The sequence below is a fragment of the Chelonia mydas genome, chromosome 4 (assembly GCF_015237465.2).
Source record: "Chelonia mydas isolate rCheMyd1 chromosome 4, rCheMyd1.pri.v2, whole genome shotgun sequence".
NCBI classification, from domain to species: domain Eukaryota; kingdom Metazoa; phylum Chordata; order Testudines; family Cheloniidae; genus Chelonia; species Chelonia mydas.
This window is the reverse complement of record NC_057852.1, coordinates 97,540,789-97,561,563: the sequence shown is the minus strand read 5'-3', so window position 1 is coordinate 97,561,563 and position 20,775 is coordinate 97,540,789. Positions and strand designations below refer to the sequence as shown.

General features: G+C 43.6%; 1 protein-coding gene across 3 annotated transcripts in view; it reads right to left on the bottom strand.

The window, feature by feature from the left end:
- Nucleotides 1-20,775, bottom strand: part of SMIM14 (small integral membrane protein 14) — an 85,550-nt gene that overhangs the window by 31,262 nt on the left and 33,513 nt on the right. For 2 of the 3 annotated variants that reach the window (XM_037897917.2, XM_007066417.4), the window contains exon 2: nucleotides 12,418-12,528. The exons of the other annotated variant lie outside the window; for it this stretch is intronic. In XM_037897917.2, the coding sequence (XP_037753845.1) occupies nucleotides 12,418-12,492 (75 nt within the window). In that variant the 5' untranslated portion in view covers nucleotides 12,493-12,528. The remainder of the gene's footprint in view (nucleotides 1-12,417; nucleotides 12,529-20,775) is intronic. 3 annotated transcript variants of the gene reach the window in all.

The window sequence follows — 20,775 nt, the reverse complement described above, 5'->3', positions numbered from 1 at the left end:
TAAAAATGTTTGGAACTTTAGAAGTATTATTAAAGCAATTTAAAAATGACTAAGTGCACAATATTTGGCAAATACTCTATAACTATATTCTTACTCATTCTCATGGCACTCAAAAATTTGCTAGGAATTGCCCAAAACAGATAAATAGATATAACCATGCGCCAAACATCTTACAAACTAGTATCATCAGTGATGCAATGGGGGGGTAACAAGACAGGAAGAGAAAGGACAGGAATTACACCTGCAAGATAATCCATTGAGGCCTAATGTACAGCATCATGGCATGAAGAAGGATCCTTTTATTTTGGTGGTGGTGGTGGGGAGATTAAGATAAATGTTTTAGTTGGTTAATTTTGAGGACTTCATGGAAGAAGTGGGTATTCAGGAAACACGTGAACAAGAAGATCCCTTGTGGACCAGCTCAGAAATTTCCATACAAATGGTTCTGATAAAAAAAGTCCAGAAAAGGATGTCAGTGAGATACCAAGATGAGAGAGCAGAAAAGGAAGAGGATGAAAAGGAAAAAAAAGAGACAAGGGTAACTAACTGGGAGACAAGGACAAGTAGTTTGAACTTGATATGGTGATACTTTATTCATCCCACTAATCAAGTCCTGTTAAGACAGAACCACGGCTAGTATTGGGTGAACATTTTCTGCAAGAAAAGCAAAATCTCTGCATTGTGGTGAAAATTTTCTGTTGTCCCAATCATAAACTCCATGTTTTTTCCAATTATGCTAGAATATGAGAACAGCATGGCATGCTCCTGATTGCAATCTGATGCTTCTGGATAAGGAAGTCACTGCTTTAGTTTAGTTGGGCAGCCACATCTGTTCTGTCAAAAGGATATTAATGATTTAGTAAACAACATGATAAATAAATTGCTGCCAGTATGATAGGCCAGCACAGAGTACAAGCCAGGTTGCGAACTGAATCCTAGTACTATCCATCAAGTTCATATTTAAAGATGCAGAAACTGACACCTACAAGCTGGGCAAGAGAAATGAGAAAGAGAGGGAGGGTGTATTGATGGAATTAAATTGTCCCTTAAATAAATTAGCTTCCCTCAGAGAAACAGGCAAAGAGAAACTAAAACACCCCACACTCCCAAATACACTTTAAGTGAGTGGCAAGATGATGATAGAATAATAGTTGGAGGTATGAGGATAGAGGGAAAAAAATGGAGTCCAATCCTCTCCCATTGACAATGAGAGAGGGGGAGTGTTTAGTGCCTTTCGGGACAGAATACTTGGATTTTAAACCATACCTCAGAATCTAGAACCATCATCAGATTATCCAGGCAGGAGGAGGGGGAATGGTGGTGATCAGAGGGGGAAACTGACACTACGCCCCATATTATTTATAGAAATATTGTTATAATATGATAATGGCATTACTAAGATGTATTTTATGCAAGATGGGTCATGTGAAATATCATTGGAAAGGTTATGATTTACTGAATATGATTATCATATTTGTATGCATGTATCATTTTTGTATCTGAAGTCAGGAATATTGTCTATGCACCTATTACAAATGTGTTTACACCTGGGGAACACCAACTAGACAGAAGGCAATTGGTTTGACTGCTGGCTGGAAAGGGCCATTGGGAAAAACAATAGGTCTTTGAAGATGCTAATCTCCCACCTTCCTGGAAAGCCTTCCTGTGGATGCTGCAAAGAGACTTTGAGTTATGGCTGCAGGGTCATGTGATCAAGTCACCTGATACTAGACTCCATGATAAAATTAGTACTTTTCCACTAGCCGGAGGTGGGAATCACACTGGAAGACAAAGGATTCCTGCCATATATAAAACCTATTTAAGACAGGGGAGTGACATAATTGAGGTTCATTTGAGAATCCCCACCCAGGATGACTGCTGGAAACATCTAAGAAACAAAGACTGAAGGGAGGAGAAGAGCTGAGCCCAGGCTGGAAGGGTGTCTAGCCTGTGGATGAAATATCTGAAGTTTTAAGCTGCAGGTCAGTGCAGCTGGTTTTCAAGAATCTCTGCAATCGGCCTAAAACAACATTTAGGGTGAGAATTTGCTACTTGTACCAGTTTCCTTAGTACCTTAAGCTTAGTTTGAGTGTTTGTTTTATTTGCTCAGTAATCTGCTTTGATCTGTTTGCTATCACTTAAAATCTATCTTTTGTAGCTAATAAAATTGTTTTTTTGTCTAAAACCAGTGTTTGGAAACAATACTCAGGGCAAAAAGCTGTTGCATTTCTCTCTCCACATTGAGGGAGAGGGTGAATTTTATGAACTTATGCTGTACAGTTCTCTGTGCAGCGCAAGATGGTATAATTTGGGGTTTACTCTGTAAAGGGGGTGTGCACTTGAGTACTGGGCAGTTCCTTAGCTGAGCCTTCCCATGCAGAACTGATCTCAGCATCTGTGTGTGTAACTACAGCTGGGTGTGTCCCTATCTGTGCTGATAAAGTGCAGTCTGAAGCCTGGGGAAGGACGTGACAGGCTGCATAGCAGTACAGTGTAAAGGGAACCCAGGCTGGTGGGTCAGGTGCGCTCAGTGGTACCCCAGTTCCAAGTGGCACCCTGTGGGGAACCCATCACAGAAACATTATGCTCATTTTATAATTGAAGGGTAAGAAATAATATGGAGGGGAATGCAGAAGAGAAACCATTCAGCAGAGAGGAGATGGTTGTTGTGTAATGTGTTGTGCCTCCACTCCAGGCAGGAATTGCTCCTCCCTTTTTCTCTCCTCTCAGTCATATTGGTCCCCCCCCTTTTCTCCTCGCTCTGACCGCAATTTCATACTCTATATTGTTTCTTTGTTGTGTTGCTTGCTGGGAGACTAGGATGTCACCAATACCCCGCTGTTAGTGAACACAGAAAGGAGTGATGCAGCAGAGCAAGGTATCAATACAAAAGTCAGGGGAAGAGACCTTCCCACCTCCTACCATTCAAGCTGAACATAGCAGGGAGTTTCATAATGCCTCTGGCAGCATGGAATAATAGACAACAAATCAGAGTCCAGAAATGATCATACTAATCAGACTGCTTCAGATAACATTAAACAACAAAAGCAGATCTTGAGAGGGAACTACCAGACTTATATCTAACATACAAACAAACAACATGCATATTTTTTTGACCAAATAATGGAAGGGCTCTATTCTGCAAAGTGACCCACATGGGCTGACACCTACAGCTGCATTTCCAGGCAGATGGTTTTGAAGGATCAAAACCTTAATGACTCATAGTTTAACTGACTTTGTAGTCACTTGGTGGCACTAGAGATACAGTATGATTTCTTTTTATCATTAAAAGGAAAAGAGGCAGCCATAAAGGTTCAGATTATCAAAAACAGTCCAGCTACCACATAGCATACAAATTATAATTACTCCTAGGAAACAGAGTTACTGAAATTTTCAATGTACAATCAATAGTCTTTCTACTACTTTTAATAAAAAGATCAAACAATGTAAGCAAATTTCAACTCCAGGTAGTCATGAGTGATCACAGAGAAATTACTATTATTACTAGTTAATCAGCATAGTGCAAGGCTCAGAACTGGGAGATGGAAAGAATGACAGCTGTCTTGAATTTTCAGATTAACTCTCTTATGGGAAAAGTGGTCTCCCTGAGACAGACACAGCTATACTTAACTTTTACCTGCTTAGAAATCTGCCTCCACTTGGACTGTTTGATTTAGAAATGGATTTGTTCACATGTATTCTGCTTGTTTTAGGTATCACTTAGCTACCACTGTTTTCATTATACATTTTATGGGCTCACTCCTGCAAAGTGACAGAACCCTTAATCCAATTGAACTCAAGAGGGCTGGAAGTCAATGCAATCATAGAGCACTCAGGAGGCACCCAGCACCTTGCGGGTTCAGGCCCTCTGTTTTTCCCTTGTGACTCACACTACCTTAGGAGGGTCACCAGAGCTCCAACCTCATAAGTCAAAGATGGCTAATGACCTCCTCTGTGAATTTTAGGCCTCGTCTACAACTAAAAATTAGGTTGACCTGGCTACATTGCTGAGGGCTGTGAATAATTTCACTCCTTGCCTGACTCAGTTAGAGAGTCAGAATTAGAGAGAGCAGTGCATTGTGGAAGCTATCCCAGCATGCAAGTGGCTGCAACGTGCTTTTCAAATGGGGGGATGGGGTGGAGTGTGACAGGGAATGTGTTGTGTGGATGTGGGGGGAGAGAGAGTGGGTTTTTGAGGGGCTGAGAGCATGTCAGCATGCTGTCTTGTAAGTACAGACAGCAGCACACACCCCTCCCCCACCTCTCTCTCTCTCTCTCTCTCTCTCTCTCTCACACACTCACAGCAAGCAACATTCCACACTAATGGTTGCTTTGTCCTGGAGCAGATAAGCATGCCAGCTGTCAGAAACTGAGCTTTGAAAGGGCATATCCGCACTCCTACAGCCGATTCCAAAACAATGACAAGAGTGGCCACTTGACTTAAGGGGATTATGGCACATTTCCGGAGGCCGATCGCAGCACAGTAATGCAACACCTCATTCACACTGATGTCCGGGCGTTTCAGCCGAGGCGCAGCAAGCGTTATGCTTCTCGTGCATGTGGATTACCAGGAGCGCTCCAGCTGCAGAGTCCAGGCGCTCTAAGTGCCTTGCCAGTGTGGACGGGTCGTGAGTTAGGGCGCCTGGGGCTGCTTTAATGCGCTCTAACTTGCAAGTGTAGCTAAGCCCTGAGATTGCTCATTAGCACTTGGGGAGAATGGTCCTTCTGAGCCACCTAAGGCTTAGAGAAGGATGTAGGTCCCTAATGAGTCAAAGGGCATGGCTACACTTGCAGATGTAGAGCACTTTGAGTTAAACCCGCCTTCAGAGAGCGCAGTAGGGAAAGCACTGCAGTCTGTCCACCCTGACAGCTGCAAGCGCACTGGCGTGGCGACACTTGCGGTACTTGCAGCAGCATTGGGAGCGGTGCATTATGGGCAGCTATCCCACAGAGCACCTCTTCCCATTCTGGCGCTGTGGCTTGTGGGAAGGGGGTGGGGGGTGCAGAGCATTCTGGGTCCTGTCCCAAAGACCCGTGATGCATCAGATCGCATCCCAGCAATCCCTGTGCTTCCGTGCACATTTGGCACCATCTTTCAACGTTTTTTGTGCTGCGTGCGCTGTCTTCCCTTTCGGTCTGCGGGAATGGAGACCGAACTGCTGAGGAGTATGCTGACGAGTCTTGCCAGCACATCACGTTGGCAGTCGAGTTATTCCTTATGATCCAAAGTGACAGTGAGGGCTCCAACAATGATATTGACTCGAGTAACGCATATGACACGAATTTGCTTGTGTCATTCATGGACATGCTCACCACCGTGGAAGGCCGCTTTTGGGCTAGGGAAACCAGCACTGAGTGGTGGGATCACATCGTCATGCAAGTCTGGGATGATGAGCAGTGGCTGCAGAACTTTTGGATGAGAAAAGCCACTTTCATGGGACTGTGTGAGGAGCTCGCCCCCACCCTGCGGCGCAAGGACACGAGACTGAGAGCTGCCCTGACGGTGGAGAAGCGGGTGGCTATTGCAATCTGGAAGCTGGCAACTCCAGACAGCTACCGATTGGTCGCTAACCAGTTTGGAGTAGGGAAGTCGACCGTTGGAATTGTGTTGATGCAAGTTTGCAGGGCCATTAATCGCATCCTGCTCAGAAGAACCGTGACTCTGGGTAATGTGCATGACACTGTGGATGGCTTTGCGCAAATGGGTTTTCCTAACTGCAGAGGGGTGATAGATGGGACGCATATTCCAATTCTGGCACCAGCCCACCTAGCCTCCGAGTCCGTTAATTGGAAGGGGTATTTCTCTATGGTTCTCCAGGCGCTTGTGGATCACGTGGGCGTTTCATTGACATTAACACAGGCTGGCCCGGAAAGGTGCATGACGCAAGCATCTTTCGGAACACTGGCCTGTTCAGGAAGCGGCAAGCCGGGACTTTTTTCCCCAGACCAGAAGATCACCGTAGGGGAAGTCGAAATGCCCACTGTGATCTTTGGAGACCCCACTTACCCTTTAATGCCGTTGCTCATGAAACCCTACACAGGGAACCTTGACAGCAGCAAGGAGCGGTTCAACAACAGGCTGAGCTGGTGCAGAATGACTGTGGAGTGTGCTTTTGGCTGTTTAAAGGGCTGCTGGCTCTCTCTGTATGGGAAGCTGGACTTGGCCGATGACAGCATTCCCGCGGTTATATCCGCATGCTGTACCCTCCATAACATTTGTGAAGGGAAGGGTGAACGATTCACTCAGGCATGGAACTCAGAGGTTCAACATCTGGAGGCTGAATTTGAACAGCCAGAGAGCAGGGCTATTAGAGGGGCCCAGCACGGGGTTGCAAGGATTAGGGATGCCTTGAGGGAGCAATTTGAGGCTGAAAGCCACCAGTAATGTCTGGTGCCCTTCAGTGGTTAGTAGGAATCTGTGTTTCCTATGCTGACTTGCAGTGCCTGTTTCTTTCCTGGGCTAAGGTATTTTACTTTATGCAATTATAAAGAATGTTTTCAAAACCAAAAATCCATTTATTGAAAAGAAAATTCATTTATTGAAAAGAAACATAACTGCTTGGGAAACAAAGGGCAAGGGGGTGGGGTGGGGAATGGTACAATCAAAGATTTGCGTATGTCCTGTTATCATACTCAGCCTTCCTGTCTGGAGTGCTGTGCAATGAGTGCTGCACTTCAGGATGGCTATACTGCATGGTGATGGGGGTTGAGTACAGTGGGTAAGGGTCGTAGTTTTCAGGGCTGGGTGGTGAAGCTACAGGTGTTGGAGAAGCTGGTGGCGGTAAGAACCTGGATGTTCGGAAAAGTGGGTTGGAGGTGACATGGGGTCACAAGGGAAAGAGTTTTGGGACAAGGACTGCAGGTGCAGTAGTGCTCCACCTGCATGGCTACGAGCGCCTGGATCGAGTCTGCTTAGTGCTCCATTATGTTTATCAGCCGATCCATGCTTTGCTGCCGGAGCACCGCACTTTTGTGCTGGCGCGCCTCATTCTGCTGGTGGATCCTTCTTTCACTGTCCCGCCACTCCTGACTTTTCAATTTTCATTACTTGAATGCTGCATTACTTCATGCAACATGTCTTCCTTGCTTCTACGTGGCCTCTTTCTGATTCTTTGGAGTCTTTCGGCTGGTGATAACACGGACGGCTGAGATCTCAAGGTTGCATCTGTAAAGGCAAAATGCAACACTTAACAGAGGCAGCATTGTTCACACCAGACAGAGCAATGATTCCCCCGTACTTAAGGGCAAGCACAGTCTACACAATAGCATAATTTATCTGTCCCAAGCAAGTCCACATAACCCACGGGAGCCCCAAAATGGTGAGTAAGCACACGGTCAAGTGTGACTGATTGTTTCATGGCTGTACTGTCCTCTGGGTTTCTGTGCTTTGGGGAGAGCCAACAGTGGCAGGGGGCCCCTATACTGAACACTGTCCCCACATTTTCCACAGGAGTTCGTCCTGGAAGATCTCTCTCTGCTGGAGGTGACCTGGGAAGCAAGGGAGGGTCTTCTACTACAATGCGGCTTCTGCCCTGGCCCATATGCAGCTTGCCTGTGTGCAGCAGTGGTCCCCACACCCCTCACGGCACAGTGGTGCGGACAAGTTAGCTTTACTGGGACAAGAACCACAGTGGCTCTCCCGAGAAACCCGCGCAAGCGCATTGCCCAAGTTCTGGATGAGACCTTTGAAGAGATCACTGAAGCTGATTACCGCGATGAGAGAGCACATCAACGCCTATTCCACATCTAGGCATGCATGCAGCCCTAACCCTCCTCGCCCCAAGAGCCTGCACCGAATAACTTCCTTCCCAAAATAAAAGACTCTTACCGGGAACCTCCTCTGGTGTTTGTCCTTCCCCAAGCACTGGCCGCTGCAACTGGCTACCTCCTGGCTTGACAACAGCTCCTGGCTGCACGCATCTAGGGATTCTGGGGTGTCTTCCTCCACCTCAGCACCCTCGCTCCCGCTTTGCTCCTCCTCCTCCCGCCTTGTTGAACTGGGCTCTGAAGCGTCCATGGTGGTACTCGGAATGGAGGTGGGTCGCCCCCAAGTATTGCATCCAGCTCTTTGTGGGAACGGCAGGTCGCAGGGGCAGCACCGGAGTGGCTGTTTGCCTCACGGGCTTTGTGGTAGGCATTCTGCAGGTCCTTCACTTTAACCCTGCACTGCAGTGTGTCCCTGTCCTGTCCCTTGATATCTGCCCAAAGGTATTGTAATTCCTACAGCTGGAGCGCAGCTGGGACTGGACAGCTTCCTCCCCCCAAACACTGATGAGGTCCAGCACCTCGCCATTGCTCCATACTGGGGCTCGCCTGGCGTGTGGAGGCATGGTCACCTGGAAAGATTCGCTGAAAGCACTCCGTGCCTGGCTGAGCAAACAGGAAGGGATTTTCAAAATTCCCAGTGAATTTAAAGGGCGGGTCTGATGGTTCGTCACCTAAGGGCAGGGCAGTAGAGTTCAAAGTGATGACCAGAGTGGCTAGAACAGGCATTGTGGGACACTTCTGGAGGACACTTCTGGAGAGCATGCTAACAGACCAGGGCGTCCACACTGGCGCCGCGGCGCTCCAGCAGGGGCACACAAAATGTTATTCCACTCGCCGAGGTGGAGTACCAGGAGCGCTGTAGCTGCGGAGTCAGATCGCTCTACATGCCTTGCCAGTGTGGACGGGTAGTGAGCTAGCGCGTCTGGGGCTCCTTTAATGTGCTCTAACTCGCAAGTGTAGCCAAGTCCTAACGCTCATTGAGAGTCAGGGGTGACCCCATAGGGCCTCCTAAAATTTGTGAGGTAGTCTGGCAAGCTTCCTAAGCGTCACTGGGGCTTGTTGCTTCCTGCAGGTCCACAGGAAGGGAAAGGAAAATGCTTCCTTAACTTTCCTTCAGCTTCCCCCAACCTCCGGTCTCCTTCTAAGAAGTATAAATAGAAATAGATCCTCTTTCAGATCCTGGCCTCTGCTCTGTCCCCTTTGCACCAATGGAAAGCCGATTTAAAGAGTGCTTGGATATGGTAATCCCTGAGTAGCATGAAGTCCACACAGCTGGCCTTACATTATCTGCTCTTAGCCCAGTTGACATAGGTGGTATGTTGGGAGCACCAGCATACAAGGGCAATATGCTCTATCAATCCTGCAGAACAACCCCATAGGGACCATATAGGCCAGCACAAGGTAGAGCACCCCGAGGATGCTCTAAAACTTACGCTGAAAGCCAAACAAGACCCTGGCTGCTCGCAGAATTTGGAGGCAGTAGAGAAGGGGCAGAAAGCCACCTGCCTTTTCCCTCTTCAAGCATGCAAAACCAGGTAAATAGATACACCTGAGGGGGGGAAAGTCACTTCCCTCTCTGTGCCTCACCTTCCCAAAAATGGAGATAATGATACAGACCTCTTTTGTAAAGCACTCTGAGATCTAGTGATGGAAAGCACAGCATAAGAGCTAGAATATATATATATATGTATAACGTTGCAAAAATACAGACAGGAACAAAATAGATACTTTTTTTAATTCAGCAAAGAGGGGATGAAAATGTAATTGGAGCCCTGTGTGTATTAAAACATCCAATAATTGTAAACACTGGTATTAGCTGCTTGGTTGACTGGCTTGACATTTCATCACTTGATTCAATTCATTCTGTCTTAGTTGGAATATCTACTGAAAGCATGGTTCATGGTGGTCAAAGAAGAGATGAACACAGTAATGATCTTCATAAGTTGCTACTGACTAATAAATGTATTTAGGCCAATGGGATTTTGGAGATGTTATCAACCCTACAAAATTAATGGAAATATTTGCTCTAAAACAAGAAAGACATAATATGGTAAGAGGTATTAATCCTTAAAGTTTACTGTGGCTGTGCTCCAAGGTATCCTTAGTCTGCAATACAGCAAGCCGGTACATTAACTGGAGCAGCAATACCTACTGATATCTAAATTATGGAACTGCTATAGGACTCTGCACTTCCTAAATCTTAAAGAGTTTAGTTACGCTTTTGAACTGAATGTAGAGAGCAATAACTAAGCACAAAAGACTGTCCTAGGTAGTAAGAGTAGAACTTGTATGCACTGACACCTTACTCACCCCAGTTCTCCCTGGACTCAGAAGTGATGTGTGGAAACATATCCATATTCCACTAACAACCCTTTACTGCTGTTTGAAAAGGTTTCTCTTAAATCAATTTCCATGTAGTGTAAAGAAACTGAAGGCAATCCAGTATTCAGAGCCAAAGCACTGGCTGGGAGTCCTGCACATCCACAGATTTTTACGTGGTGAAGAGAGTGGGTCCAGATTTGTAAATGCATGGGAGAAGGATGTGAGCAGAAGCATGAGTCAGCACGGCTACTGTCCCACAATGCTGGCTGAGAAGTGTTCCAGGCTAACAGAAGTGAGAGGTGCTACCACGGAATCCACAGTGCAAGAAGTTATAATGAAACTTGTACAAGAGATCTGCTGGGCAACCTCCCACCTTAAGAGACCACCTCCAGGTATCCCAAATGTGATTAATGTAATTCTGATCCACTTTTAATTACAGGGCCATACCAGGTAAGTAAGCAGTATTGTTGGCTGCTTGAGTGGTTTTTTAAATCAGGTTTAAGTGCTGTGACATCTTTAAAAACTTTAGAAGTATTTGCAACAAGGAGTGCAGAAGACAAGAAGAAGAGGCGGGAGGGTGGACACTAAGGCGTTGTCTACCCTGGCACTTTATAGTGCTGCAACTTTCTTGCTCAAGGGTGTGAAAAAACACGCCCCAGCTTGCTGCAAGTTTCAGCACTGTAAAATGGCAGTGTAGACAGTGCACCAGCTACAGTAGCTACTCCCCTCGCGGACACGGTTTTTTTACAGCGCTGGAACTACACAGCCACGTTAAAACGCTGCCGTGACAGCGCTTTAACATTGCTAGTGAAGACATACCCTAAAACCCAGGGATGCCCTAAATTTTCACAGCCGCGTATGCTGCATATGCCTAAGGACAGCCCTGGTAACTCATAAAAAAGGCTCTTATTGTAGCGATATGCTGGATGGGATTCTTGGGCTAGACTGAACGTCCTGCTAAAATTCTGTCCCTGATCATGTGTAAGAGATTTCCTGGCCTCTGACTCTCTCTCTTTCTGGATATTGCTGAGCTATATGTGACAAGCATGATCCTTACAAATATTTAAGGGCAAATGTTTTGCCTTATAAAATGGACCAGATTGCACCAAACATGTATTTTACCACGTGAGGTTACCCCTTCCTCCTTACAAAGTCTTCATCCCAATCTCTACTCCTCCTTCGGAAGTCGATCCCTGAGCAACACCACCAACTAATAGACTCAGTATACTTTCAGGAACAAAGTCTAAGGTATGAATACTCCTTTCAAAACGCAGTTTAATATAAGCTTATTGTCTCCTTTCTTGGTTGTGGGTAGGAGAAAGTGGTTTTTTTTAAATGGGAAAACAAATTAATAGATTCCTCATTCCTAGCCACACATACCCCTGGGACACGGAGTTAGTCACAAGCTAAGGGGGAAAATATTTGTTGTGGGCCTTTGTTAAAATATTGCTGGTACAGCACTGGAAAAAGGATCTGATCCTGCAAGGTGCCAAGTGCTCTCTACTCCCATTGGGTTCAATAGCAGTTGAGGGTGCTCACTACCTTAAAGAGGGTATTAATTCCAGCCCTAAGGCAGGAATTGAAATAAAATAAACCTACAAAAGTGAAAAAGGGGAAGTAGTCTACTCTAAAGGAAGAGATTGTATGTGTGCGCATAAGTGTAATCTTAAAATATTTAAAATAGCCAAATTATATTTAAACTTGTAACCATATTTCCCTAGCTGGACACAGTTCAAAGCGGTCAATATTTAGAACAAACATTTATGAAATGGTTTTCTTCCACAGATCTTCAAGTACATTACAAATATGGGTGAAAAAATAATTATTCCCATTTTACAGATCAGAAATTAAGTAACCGACAGGTAAAACAAGTTGCTCAAGGTTACTCAGTGAGTCAGCGGCAGAGCTGGGAAAAACACACACCATTTCCAGGTTCTGCCTCTCAACAATTTCATTTTTTTATTTTTACAGTCTTGCGCTTCCAAATTTAGACCTTAATCATGCAAATGTTGTGCATGTGAGACAGTTACATGTGTGTCATCCTATGAAGTCCAAGTGGTTGCAGAATTGGGGCCTTAGGTTTTATACTGACTGACACAAGTCAATGGGTACAGAAGGTAGCTATGCAGATATAGTATATGCTGTTCAGCTGCAACCCTGGTAAATATCTTAAACAGAAAGGTATCATCTGCACCTGCGATCTGTAAATATTTAAATTAAAACCATGCTAAAAATCCGGAAGATGTCATTCTAAAAGAACATGTGGAGGCGGCAGCAGCCTATTTAACTGTGATTATAAAATTGCTGCAGTCCTCATGTTAGCCTCACCAGATTGATCAGCCTTCTCATTGCATGTTCATGCGAGCAAATGCATTCACAGGGATCAAATCCACCTTCTGCCATGACTATCCGTAGAAACCTAAAGTTGGCTCTGAACACCTAGAAAGAACAATAATAAAAAGGACAATCAACTCTTTTTCAATTGACCTTATTTTACAGAGACTAATGCATCAAATTTCACTTCATTTAGTCCAAGGGGGAAAAACAAAACAAACCACAGTAATCCATTTATTCCTTTTGGCAGGATGAATAGAGAAAACTGGCATGTTTGATTACTTAACAAATCAAAAAGTAGAGTACGAGGTATTGGGTTGTTGTTGTTGTTGTTGTTTTTTAAAGTGGTGTCTGGTAAACCCTTACTCAGAGGTCCAAATAATTTTTACTAAGTTTTGTGTGCAATCTGGATTTCCCTCAGGCCATTATGAAAGATCCCTTCACAGACAAAACTGCAAAGGTAAAATTGCTCTCTGAGCTGCACAGTGAGTTGGTTAACTGCAAAATTTCTATTTATTAAATGTTCCATACTCATTTCACATCAGTGGGAGTTCCCTGCAAGAATAAATGCTCTAAATTTGAAATGTGCTGAGTTCCCACAACTCCTACTGGAGGAGACTGGGGCAGAAATATGGTGCAACAAAGAATTATGTAGACGATTTAGACAAAAAAGTCTATTTCCACATTTGAACTGAAAAGCAAGAACAGAATACTTTTAATCTCCGTCCACGTTCTTATCCCATCACCATGGTATCTGAAAATCTTATACTGCTGTAGTAGGTAAGTATATTAAAGAAGCTCTCTGTTAAATTCAGTAGTGTCAGAAGTCAATCATAACCAAGGATTTGTTTCAGAAGATTGTCAAGCAAGACACTGCATCCCAAAAAGCTCATGCCATATGTAGGTGCTCCAGAAGAGGTCATGCCATGCATAGGGATTCCAAAATAGGTTTGAGAACAATATGGTTCAAGTTAGAAAGTGAAAAATTTCAGTACGGTCATACCACTGAAAGAATTCACTAGAGGGGAGATTTTAAAAATCTCCTAAGAGATTTAGGAGCACAATTCCCCTTGAAAATCAGTGGGACTTGTACTCCTAAGTCCTTTATTTAGACACTTACAAAATTCTCCCCTAGATCAACATTCTAGTATGTGCAAGGAATAAAAATTAAAACCCTGTAACTTATTTACTATCAGGAGACACAATGACCCTTGCCATCTAATGGAAACAGGCAGAGGGAGAGTGGAGAAGGATGTAGTTGGAGCTATTTTAAGAAAGGAGCCTCACATACTAATTTTAGATCAAAGAAGGTCATTCAGCTAGTGATACTGATTCAGAGTTCAAAGAAATTATAATAGGAAACAGTGGGGAATCCATTCTAGTTTATTCACCTGTTAAAACCAATTATCCACCATACACTCCAGTGGTTCTACAAGTGTATTTTTATCATTTATCAATAGTCTTCTTTGTGGTTTAATTAATGGCAAAAATGGGTAACAGATTGCCCATAGTTTCCATTCCTGCACTCAAATCAGAATTGCTTTCTCTCTCTACTAAAGCAACGTAAGAATCTTCAGATCAGTTTTGCATAATACTTGTGGTCAAAACATCATTGCTGACTTTGTACTATCATGGGCTAGATTCAGCTTGGTTTTGTGCTGGCCATGCAGGGCCCCCGAGGTGGAACAATCGTCAAGTTTAGATGCTGTAGAACCAGAAAGCAGCTGCAAACTTTCCTCTGGCAGTAGGGCATCATTACAGTCCCATATGAGTAGAGTTAGTCTGCAAGTTGGAAGCCATGTAATAAGGGTAACCAGAAGATGTGCTGAATCAAGCACATCTGCTCAGCAGTCTACCAGCTAGACTCATGGGAGCATATAATCCAATAGTATATCTTGGCTCCAATGTGTATTCTTAGGCTGTACTTGGTATCAAAATCCTGTTACAAAATTGCACAATGTATTTTCCATTTACCTCACACTAATCAGAATTGGCTTTATATTATGTCAGTTCCCATCCATCCCTACACCCAGTTCCGGCATATAGCCCTCTCCACTATGAGTCACAGCAACTCTGCCTTTTGTAAATACAGCAGATCATCTATAAAGAAGCTAAGGAATGAGAAGGGTTGTGCCCTTTTTTGCTTCCTTATGGTGTATAAAGAAGGCTTGTACTTTTTTCTCTCCAAGAAGGTTTTTCCATTTGCATGCTTCCCTCTCCCCCTCCTATCACTAGATATCCAGTTATTTGTCTTTTTTGTTTTTCCTAGATGACTCTTTGCACAATTTAAAAACTAGAAGAATTATGACATCAGAGATATCAAGCAAACAGAAACTAGTTAAATGACAGGAGAGTTATTTTTATTCTGTTTAAAATTCTTTGTTTTTCCTTTTTATTGTTACCAACTATTTAACTCAACCCCCAGATAAACAACTGGAAGAAAAGGTAGGTTTGTTAAAGATCTCACATCCCCCACAACTTTAATGAAAGTATACAAATTGTAGATTTACTACAAGTACTCCAGCAGAATCAGTGAAAAATCACACACACTTGACTGATATTTCTAAAGTAAAAACAAGCATATTTAAAGAGGACCGAAAATATATTTTTCTTAGGTAATTTAACAGAAAAAGGGGCACAGAAAACAACCTTTTCTCTTTTGCAACCCACTGTAAGGGACATCAAATACAGAGTTCAGATTGGATTAATAAGAACTATTTAAAGTGTTGCTTGCTAGAAAATAATAACTCTGTTTCAAACCCTAGGATAGAGAGGACCTAGCAGAGTATAGAACATTTAACAGAACAACGTGATTACATAGTTTAAGGGTCTTTCTATACAGCAAATGTTATTTCATAGCAGGGTCTTGTTGTAACATACTATCTCTCAGCCATCTTATAACATTTGATATACACCACTGCATGTGTAGATGGGATCAAACTGTGTTACATACCATGTAACACAATCCTTTAACACGACAGTTTTGCAGCTTAGGAAGGACATTAGAAACGTTCATAAAATAATCACCACTGAAATTGAAATGTATTGCCATCACAGAGCTGAGATTATAGTCCTCAGGGCAAAATGGAGGTGGATCTTCAATTATTTTAGCCAGAGGTGAAAAACCACCATTATCTCCAGACTTGAGCAACTATTTGAAATTATAGGAAGAAATAATATATTGGAGCATATTTCTAGTTTTTTATGATTTAACAATTAGCATTTTCAGCTATGACATTAATTGTTGTGAACTGATGTTTTCCCTTTCATTATCTCACCCAATAGCAGCTGTGTATTATACTTTATATATCTCACTATCAATAAAACAATCTGTGTGAACACAACTTGATTGCTTCTCTCTACCTATGGAGTCTTCTCTTCCTTAAATTACTTCCCAGCTTCAGCAATGACTATATATTCTTTGCCAGCTCAGCAACACCTCTCCTGAGTAAACAGTTTGCAGCTGGCGAGCAGTGGGAGACAAAATATACTGTTTCCATTTCACAAAAAATCATTTTTCTTGTTCCAAGAGTGAACTCCTTCCTGTGCCAAACCAAGCAGGAAGCTCTGTACATTCTCCAATGGCTAGAAGCTCTCAGGTGTGGCTCCAGAAGTCCAGGGATTAGTACTAATGGTAAAAAGTCAGTATGTGAATATTTATAGAGCAAAATTTCTATCTGCAACCAAGCTGCAATCCACAAAAATGGTTTGCGGATATCCACTTTATATCCTCGGATATCTGTGGATTTGCAGGGCTCTACATATTTACTTGGAAAGAAAATGCAATTTAAAAAAAACCTTTTAAAATTCAGGTTTTCAAAGAAACACCCATTGCAGCTACAATACACAGTGGTTGCATATGTACCTATAGAGACAGTACAGATATTAGAGCGGATCAAACCCTGCACCTCCAGCCCCAAAAACACAAACCTCGACCCCCCTGAGTTACAGAAATAACTCCACTAACTTTGAGTAAGTAGCAGGCTCTTCTCTTTCCTAGGGCCTGCCACTACAGGGAGATATGATCTGGCATCCTCTAGGCCAGTGTATAACACTGGTTTAATATTTTCACCACAGGGAACTGTTCTGTTGGCTGTTAATGTGTGTTGCAATTTTACTGCTCCTTTCCTGCTAGAAGCTCTTTGGACGGATGTAGCTCTAGACACCGTGCACTAGTAATGGCTGGAGTTTAGGCAGCTGGACCTGTAATGTCCATTGGGCAGGGGCTGAAGAGCAGGAGCCGAGATTAGTTACCAAGCTGAGTCAGGAGATGGGTACCTAGGTCACGCTGGGTCGTGCTCAAAGGCAGGCGTAAAGCGCAAGACAGGGCAAGTGACGATGTCTATAGCAGTAGTAAGCCAGAGTCTGTGTTCGCAAAAAGAAAAGGAGTACTTGTGGCACCTTAGAGACTAACAAATTTATTTGAGCATAAGCTTTCGTGAGCTACAGCTGTTGTTGCTCAGACGGTTCTCTGGGGTAACTTCCTGGTTTAAATAGTTGATGTGCACCAGGTGGCTGCAGAATTCTGTAGCTCTGGCCTCTTCAGGCAATACTTCCTGTGATATCTACCCCTCTAGTAATTGTTGGGTGCTACTGAATCTAGCTCCTTAGTGGCGACACAGATTTTAGTTGCCCAGGACCCTGCAACCCTGGGCTCCAGGCCCATGGACCCTCATACCACTATACTCAGTGGAGGAATGCTGGAGTTTTTCCATAGTGCTTTAAACCTTTTCGTTTTATCCAAATTTGTTGTCATTAGTGTTAACCATAGATCACTGAGTCTTGTCTTTACACACAGATGCTACTGTGGAATTTTATAAGAAGACTGAAGACTGCCCTCCTAATCCTCTCTTTGCTCTTTTGTTTCAGATAGCAGCAATATCTAAAAGCACCTGTCAAAATGCTATAACAAATCATTTAATTAATTTTGCTTTTGAAATCAGCTTCAATAAAAACCACTGTACAAATGAAGTTATTTAAAGACAAAGGCAACCATTTGTTATAGCTGTTTTGGCACTGTTGAAAAGTGCTAACGAGCTAAAAATTACAAGCCATTACAAGTCCGAAGCATCAACAACATTCAGAGAATTTACTTCTGTCCTGGGGTGAGCTCGGAATCCAGTCCAGTGCATCAGCCAAGTTCCCCACTCCTCCACGGTTGCCCAGAAAATCCTTCTCCCCATAAACAGAGCACGTCTTCCCCCGCCCCTCCCCACCTGCACTCAATTGTCTTCACATCTAGATCTTCCCTTTAGGCACACAACCCTTCCTGCAAACATTTCCTTCCCAAAAAGAAAAGGAGTACTTGTGGCACCTTAGAGACTAACCAATTTATTTGAGCATAAGCTTTCGTGAGCTACAGCTCACTTCATCGGATGCTGTAGCTCATGAAAGCTTATGCTCAAATAAATTGGTTAGTCTCTAAGGTGCCACAAGTACTCCTTTTCTTTTTGCGAATACAGACTAACACGGCTGTTACTCTGATTCCCTTCCCAGCATCTTACAAGTCCTAAATCTCTCGTATTTCAAGTAATCTGACCCTTCACCCAAAGAAAAAGAAAAGATAAATAGACAATGTGCTGAGGGGGGAGGCAGCATAGCTGAATGGAGCTAGAGAATACACATCCCTAAGGCAGTAGAGGGATTCAATACTATATCACGAGAGACATCATAATCCCCAATACATTTTAGAAATATGATCCAGAATAGTGGTGGGCAACCTGCAACCCACATGCGACCCATCAGGGTAATCTGATTGCGGGCCGCAAGACATTTTGCTGATGTTGACCATCCGCGGGCACGGCCCCCCACAACTCCCAGTGGCCACGGGCCGCAGGTTGCCCACCACCGATCCAGAATGTGGGGGCAGAGTCATGCCTTCTCACAGGAACCAAGGGGAGAAGGCATGGCCCTCCTTATTCAGGAGCTGGTGGAGATGGTTCGAGCACCAGAACAGGCTAGACCAGCCCTGAAGTCTTTATAAGTGCCGGTTTCAGAGTAACAGCCGTGTTAGTCTGTATTCGCAAAAAGAAAAGGAGTACTTGTGGCACCTTAGAGACTAACCAATTTATTTGAGCATGAGCTTTCGTGATGAAGCTGATGAAGTGATCATCGGACGAAGTGAGCTGTAGCTCACAAAAGCTCATGCTCAAATAAATTGGTTAGTCTCTAAGGTGCCACAAGTACTCCTTTTCTTTTTATAAGTGCCGAAGTCCTTTACAAAGGGACATTCTTGGATTAAATTTGGTCCAAATTTAGGTTTTGTAAAAAGAAGCTTTGAACCTAAAACCAATTTAAATGTTTCCATGATTTGTTCCCCTTTATATTCTAGGGCAAACTGTTTAAGCAAATATTCCTCTGCACTATATGAAGCTCAGACATTGCAGCACTGTGCATTTTTTCCCATGGTATTTTTTAACCCTCTTTCTATTGGAAAGCAATTTTCTCTCTCAGCATCTCTCCCCATTTACAGCTTGATCTTGCTTCCACTGAAGCAAGTGACAGAACTCCCAATGACCTTCAATGAACCAGGACTTAGTGCCCTACAAAGAGCCACAGATTTCCAGAGCACTTTTCATGGCCATTCCTCATATGGCCTATTACCTGTGCAGTTTCAGACTTTATTTAGAAATTCAGCCGGTGACATTAAGGATCTCCCGGCTGAGTTTTTAGGGCACAAGGAAAACTGGCTGACTGGGCTACAAAGGAAGAGCAGCAGCAGCACTGTTCTCAAATGTGAAAGTGGATCCTGCCATCATGAGTGCTGCCATGGATCAAATGTGGCTCCTGCTATGGCTTTCTCCTGCTGCTCCTCCCAGATTCGGATTAGCCACTTCGCTTTGTTGTCTACTGAAAAAACAACAACCCAGAAAGGGTTTATGCGGCTTCTACAGGACCCAGTGGGTATTCTCAGCCACAGCAACACTTTTTACAAGTTTAAAATAATTCCCGCCCCCCCGCTCCTTTCTTCATTATTCCAAGGAGAAAAAGCTGTTTCTGTACTTGAAAGCAGCTACACATGTCCCCCTGGAGCTCCTTCTGCAGTTTGATGAGTTGGTGAGTTTATTTTTGCACTGAAACTTTACTCAGGATAATTAAGCAGATCCCAGTTGAACTTTTCAATGCAAATTAAACTGAGACGTTCATTTCTTTATGGAAAGTCTACTTAAACACACACCCTGTAAACACTGACCAAAGAGGCCAATGATACAATAGGCCTGGGGAGTGAACTACTCTGAACTATGTCAGACTTGAGGCATGCTAGGCTGGGGTCACTGAAGAGGAAGCTTGCACTGTTGCTGTCTGTGAAGCCCTTTATCTGTAAGTAAATTAGGACTTCATTTTCCAGGATTGTCCATCTGGCACCTCTCACAAGCACCAAATTCACTTTAGATAACAATTTAAGAAGAAGAAACAAGAATAAGAACAGAAATAAAAACAAAAAAAGAGCTGATACAGCCAATGAAGGAGTGCTGGAGGTATCTCAGGGATATGCATTGGCTAAGGAAAGGGATCCAGAGACAGGGGAGGTTGAGGAGGGGGAATACTGAGTGGAGAAGGAAGTTCTGAGCACAGAATCTGTAGCTACACTGAGGATTTTCTGATGCTCTCCCATGGTTCCTCTAGCACTGATCCATCTCCAGTTATTCTAGCAATGGTGAATTGTGTTAGGCCACTAGGATTTTTACCACCGTGTCATCTAATTCTACATCGGCTCTGAGCAGCACATGGAGAGAAACGAGTCTACAGCAGCACTGCACCAATGCAATGGAGCTGCAAGGGAGGTAAAGCAATGATGGAAGAATTTCAGAAAGTCTACACTGTGGACAAGGTCAGAAGGAGAGGGAAGAGAGTCCCGAGCAGAAGGAGAGGAAAAATAAAGAAGACACAAAGACTGTGAAACACAATACAGGATTACAAAATAGACTTTAAAATAAGGGGTGGTACAAGATTGCCTCAGAAATTAATGAGCTATGGAATCTTCCACCTCTATGGTGGATCAGCTCATGTCCTGCGGAGGGTCACAATCTTCCTCCCATTCCAGTATCTGCAAAATTCACATTGATTTCAGAGGGGGCAGGATGTGGTCCCAAGATTGTAGCAATTGAAAGCACTTCCATTTGTTGGCTGTCTGGCATCTTATACAAGATGAGGGGAAGTCTTAAGGCTTGTCTACCTGCCAAGTTGCATCTGTTATTTAAGAGCAGTGCCAAAAGACTCTGTGGACACGTATTTTGGTTTAAGCAGGACTTATTTCAGTTTAGAGTAAATTGGTAGGAACAGATTTAAAATAAACTTAAATAAGCCACTCAAACTGAAAAAAGAGTGTCCCCACAGGAGTTTTTATCAGTA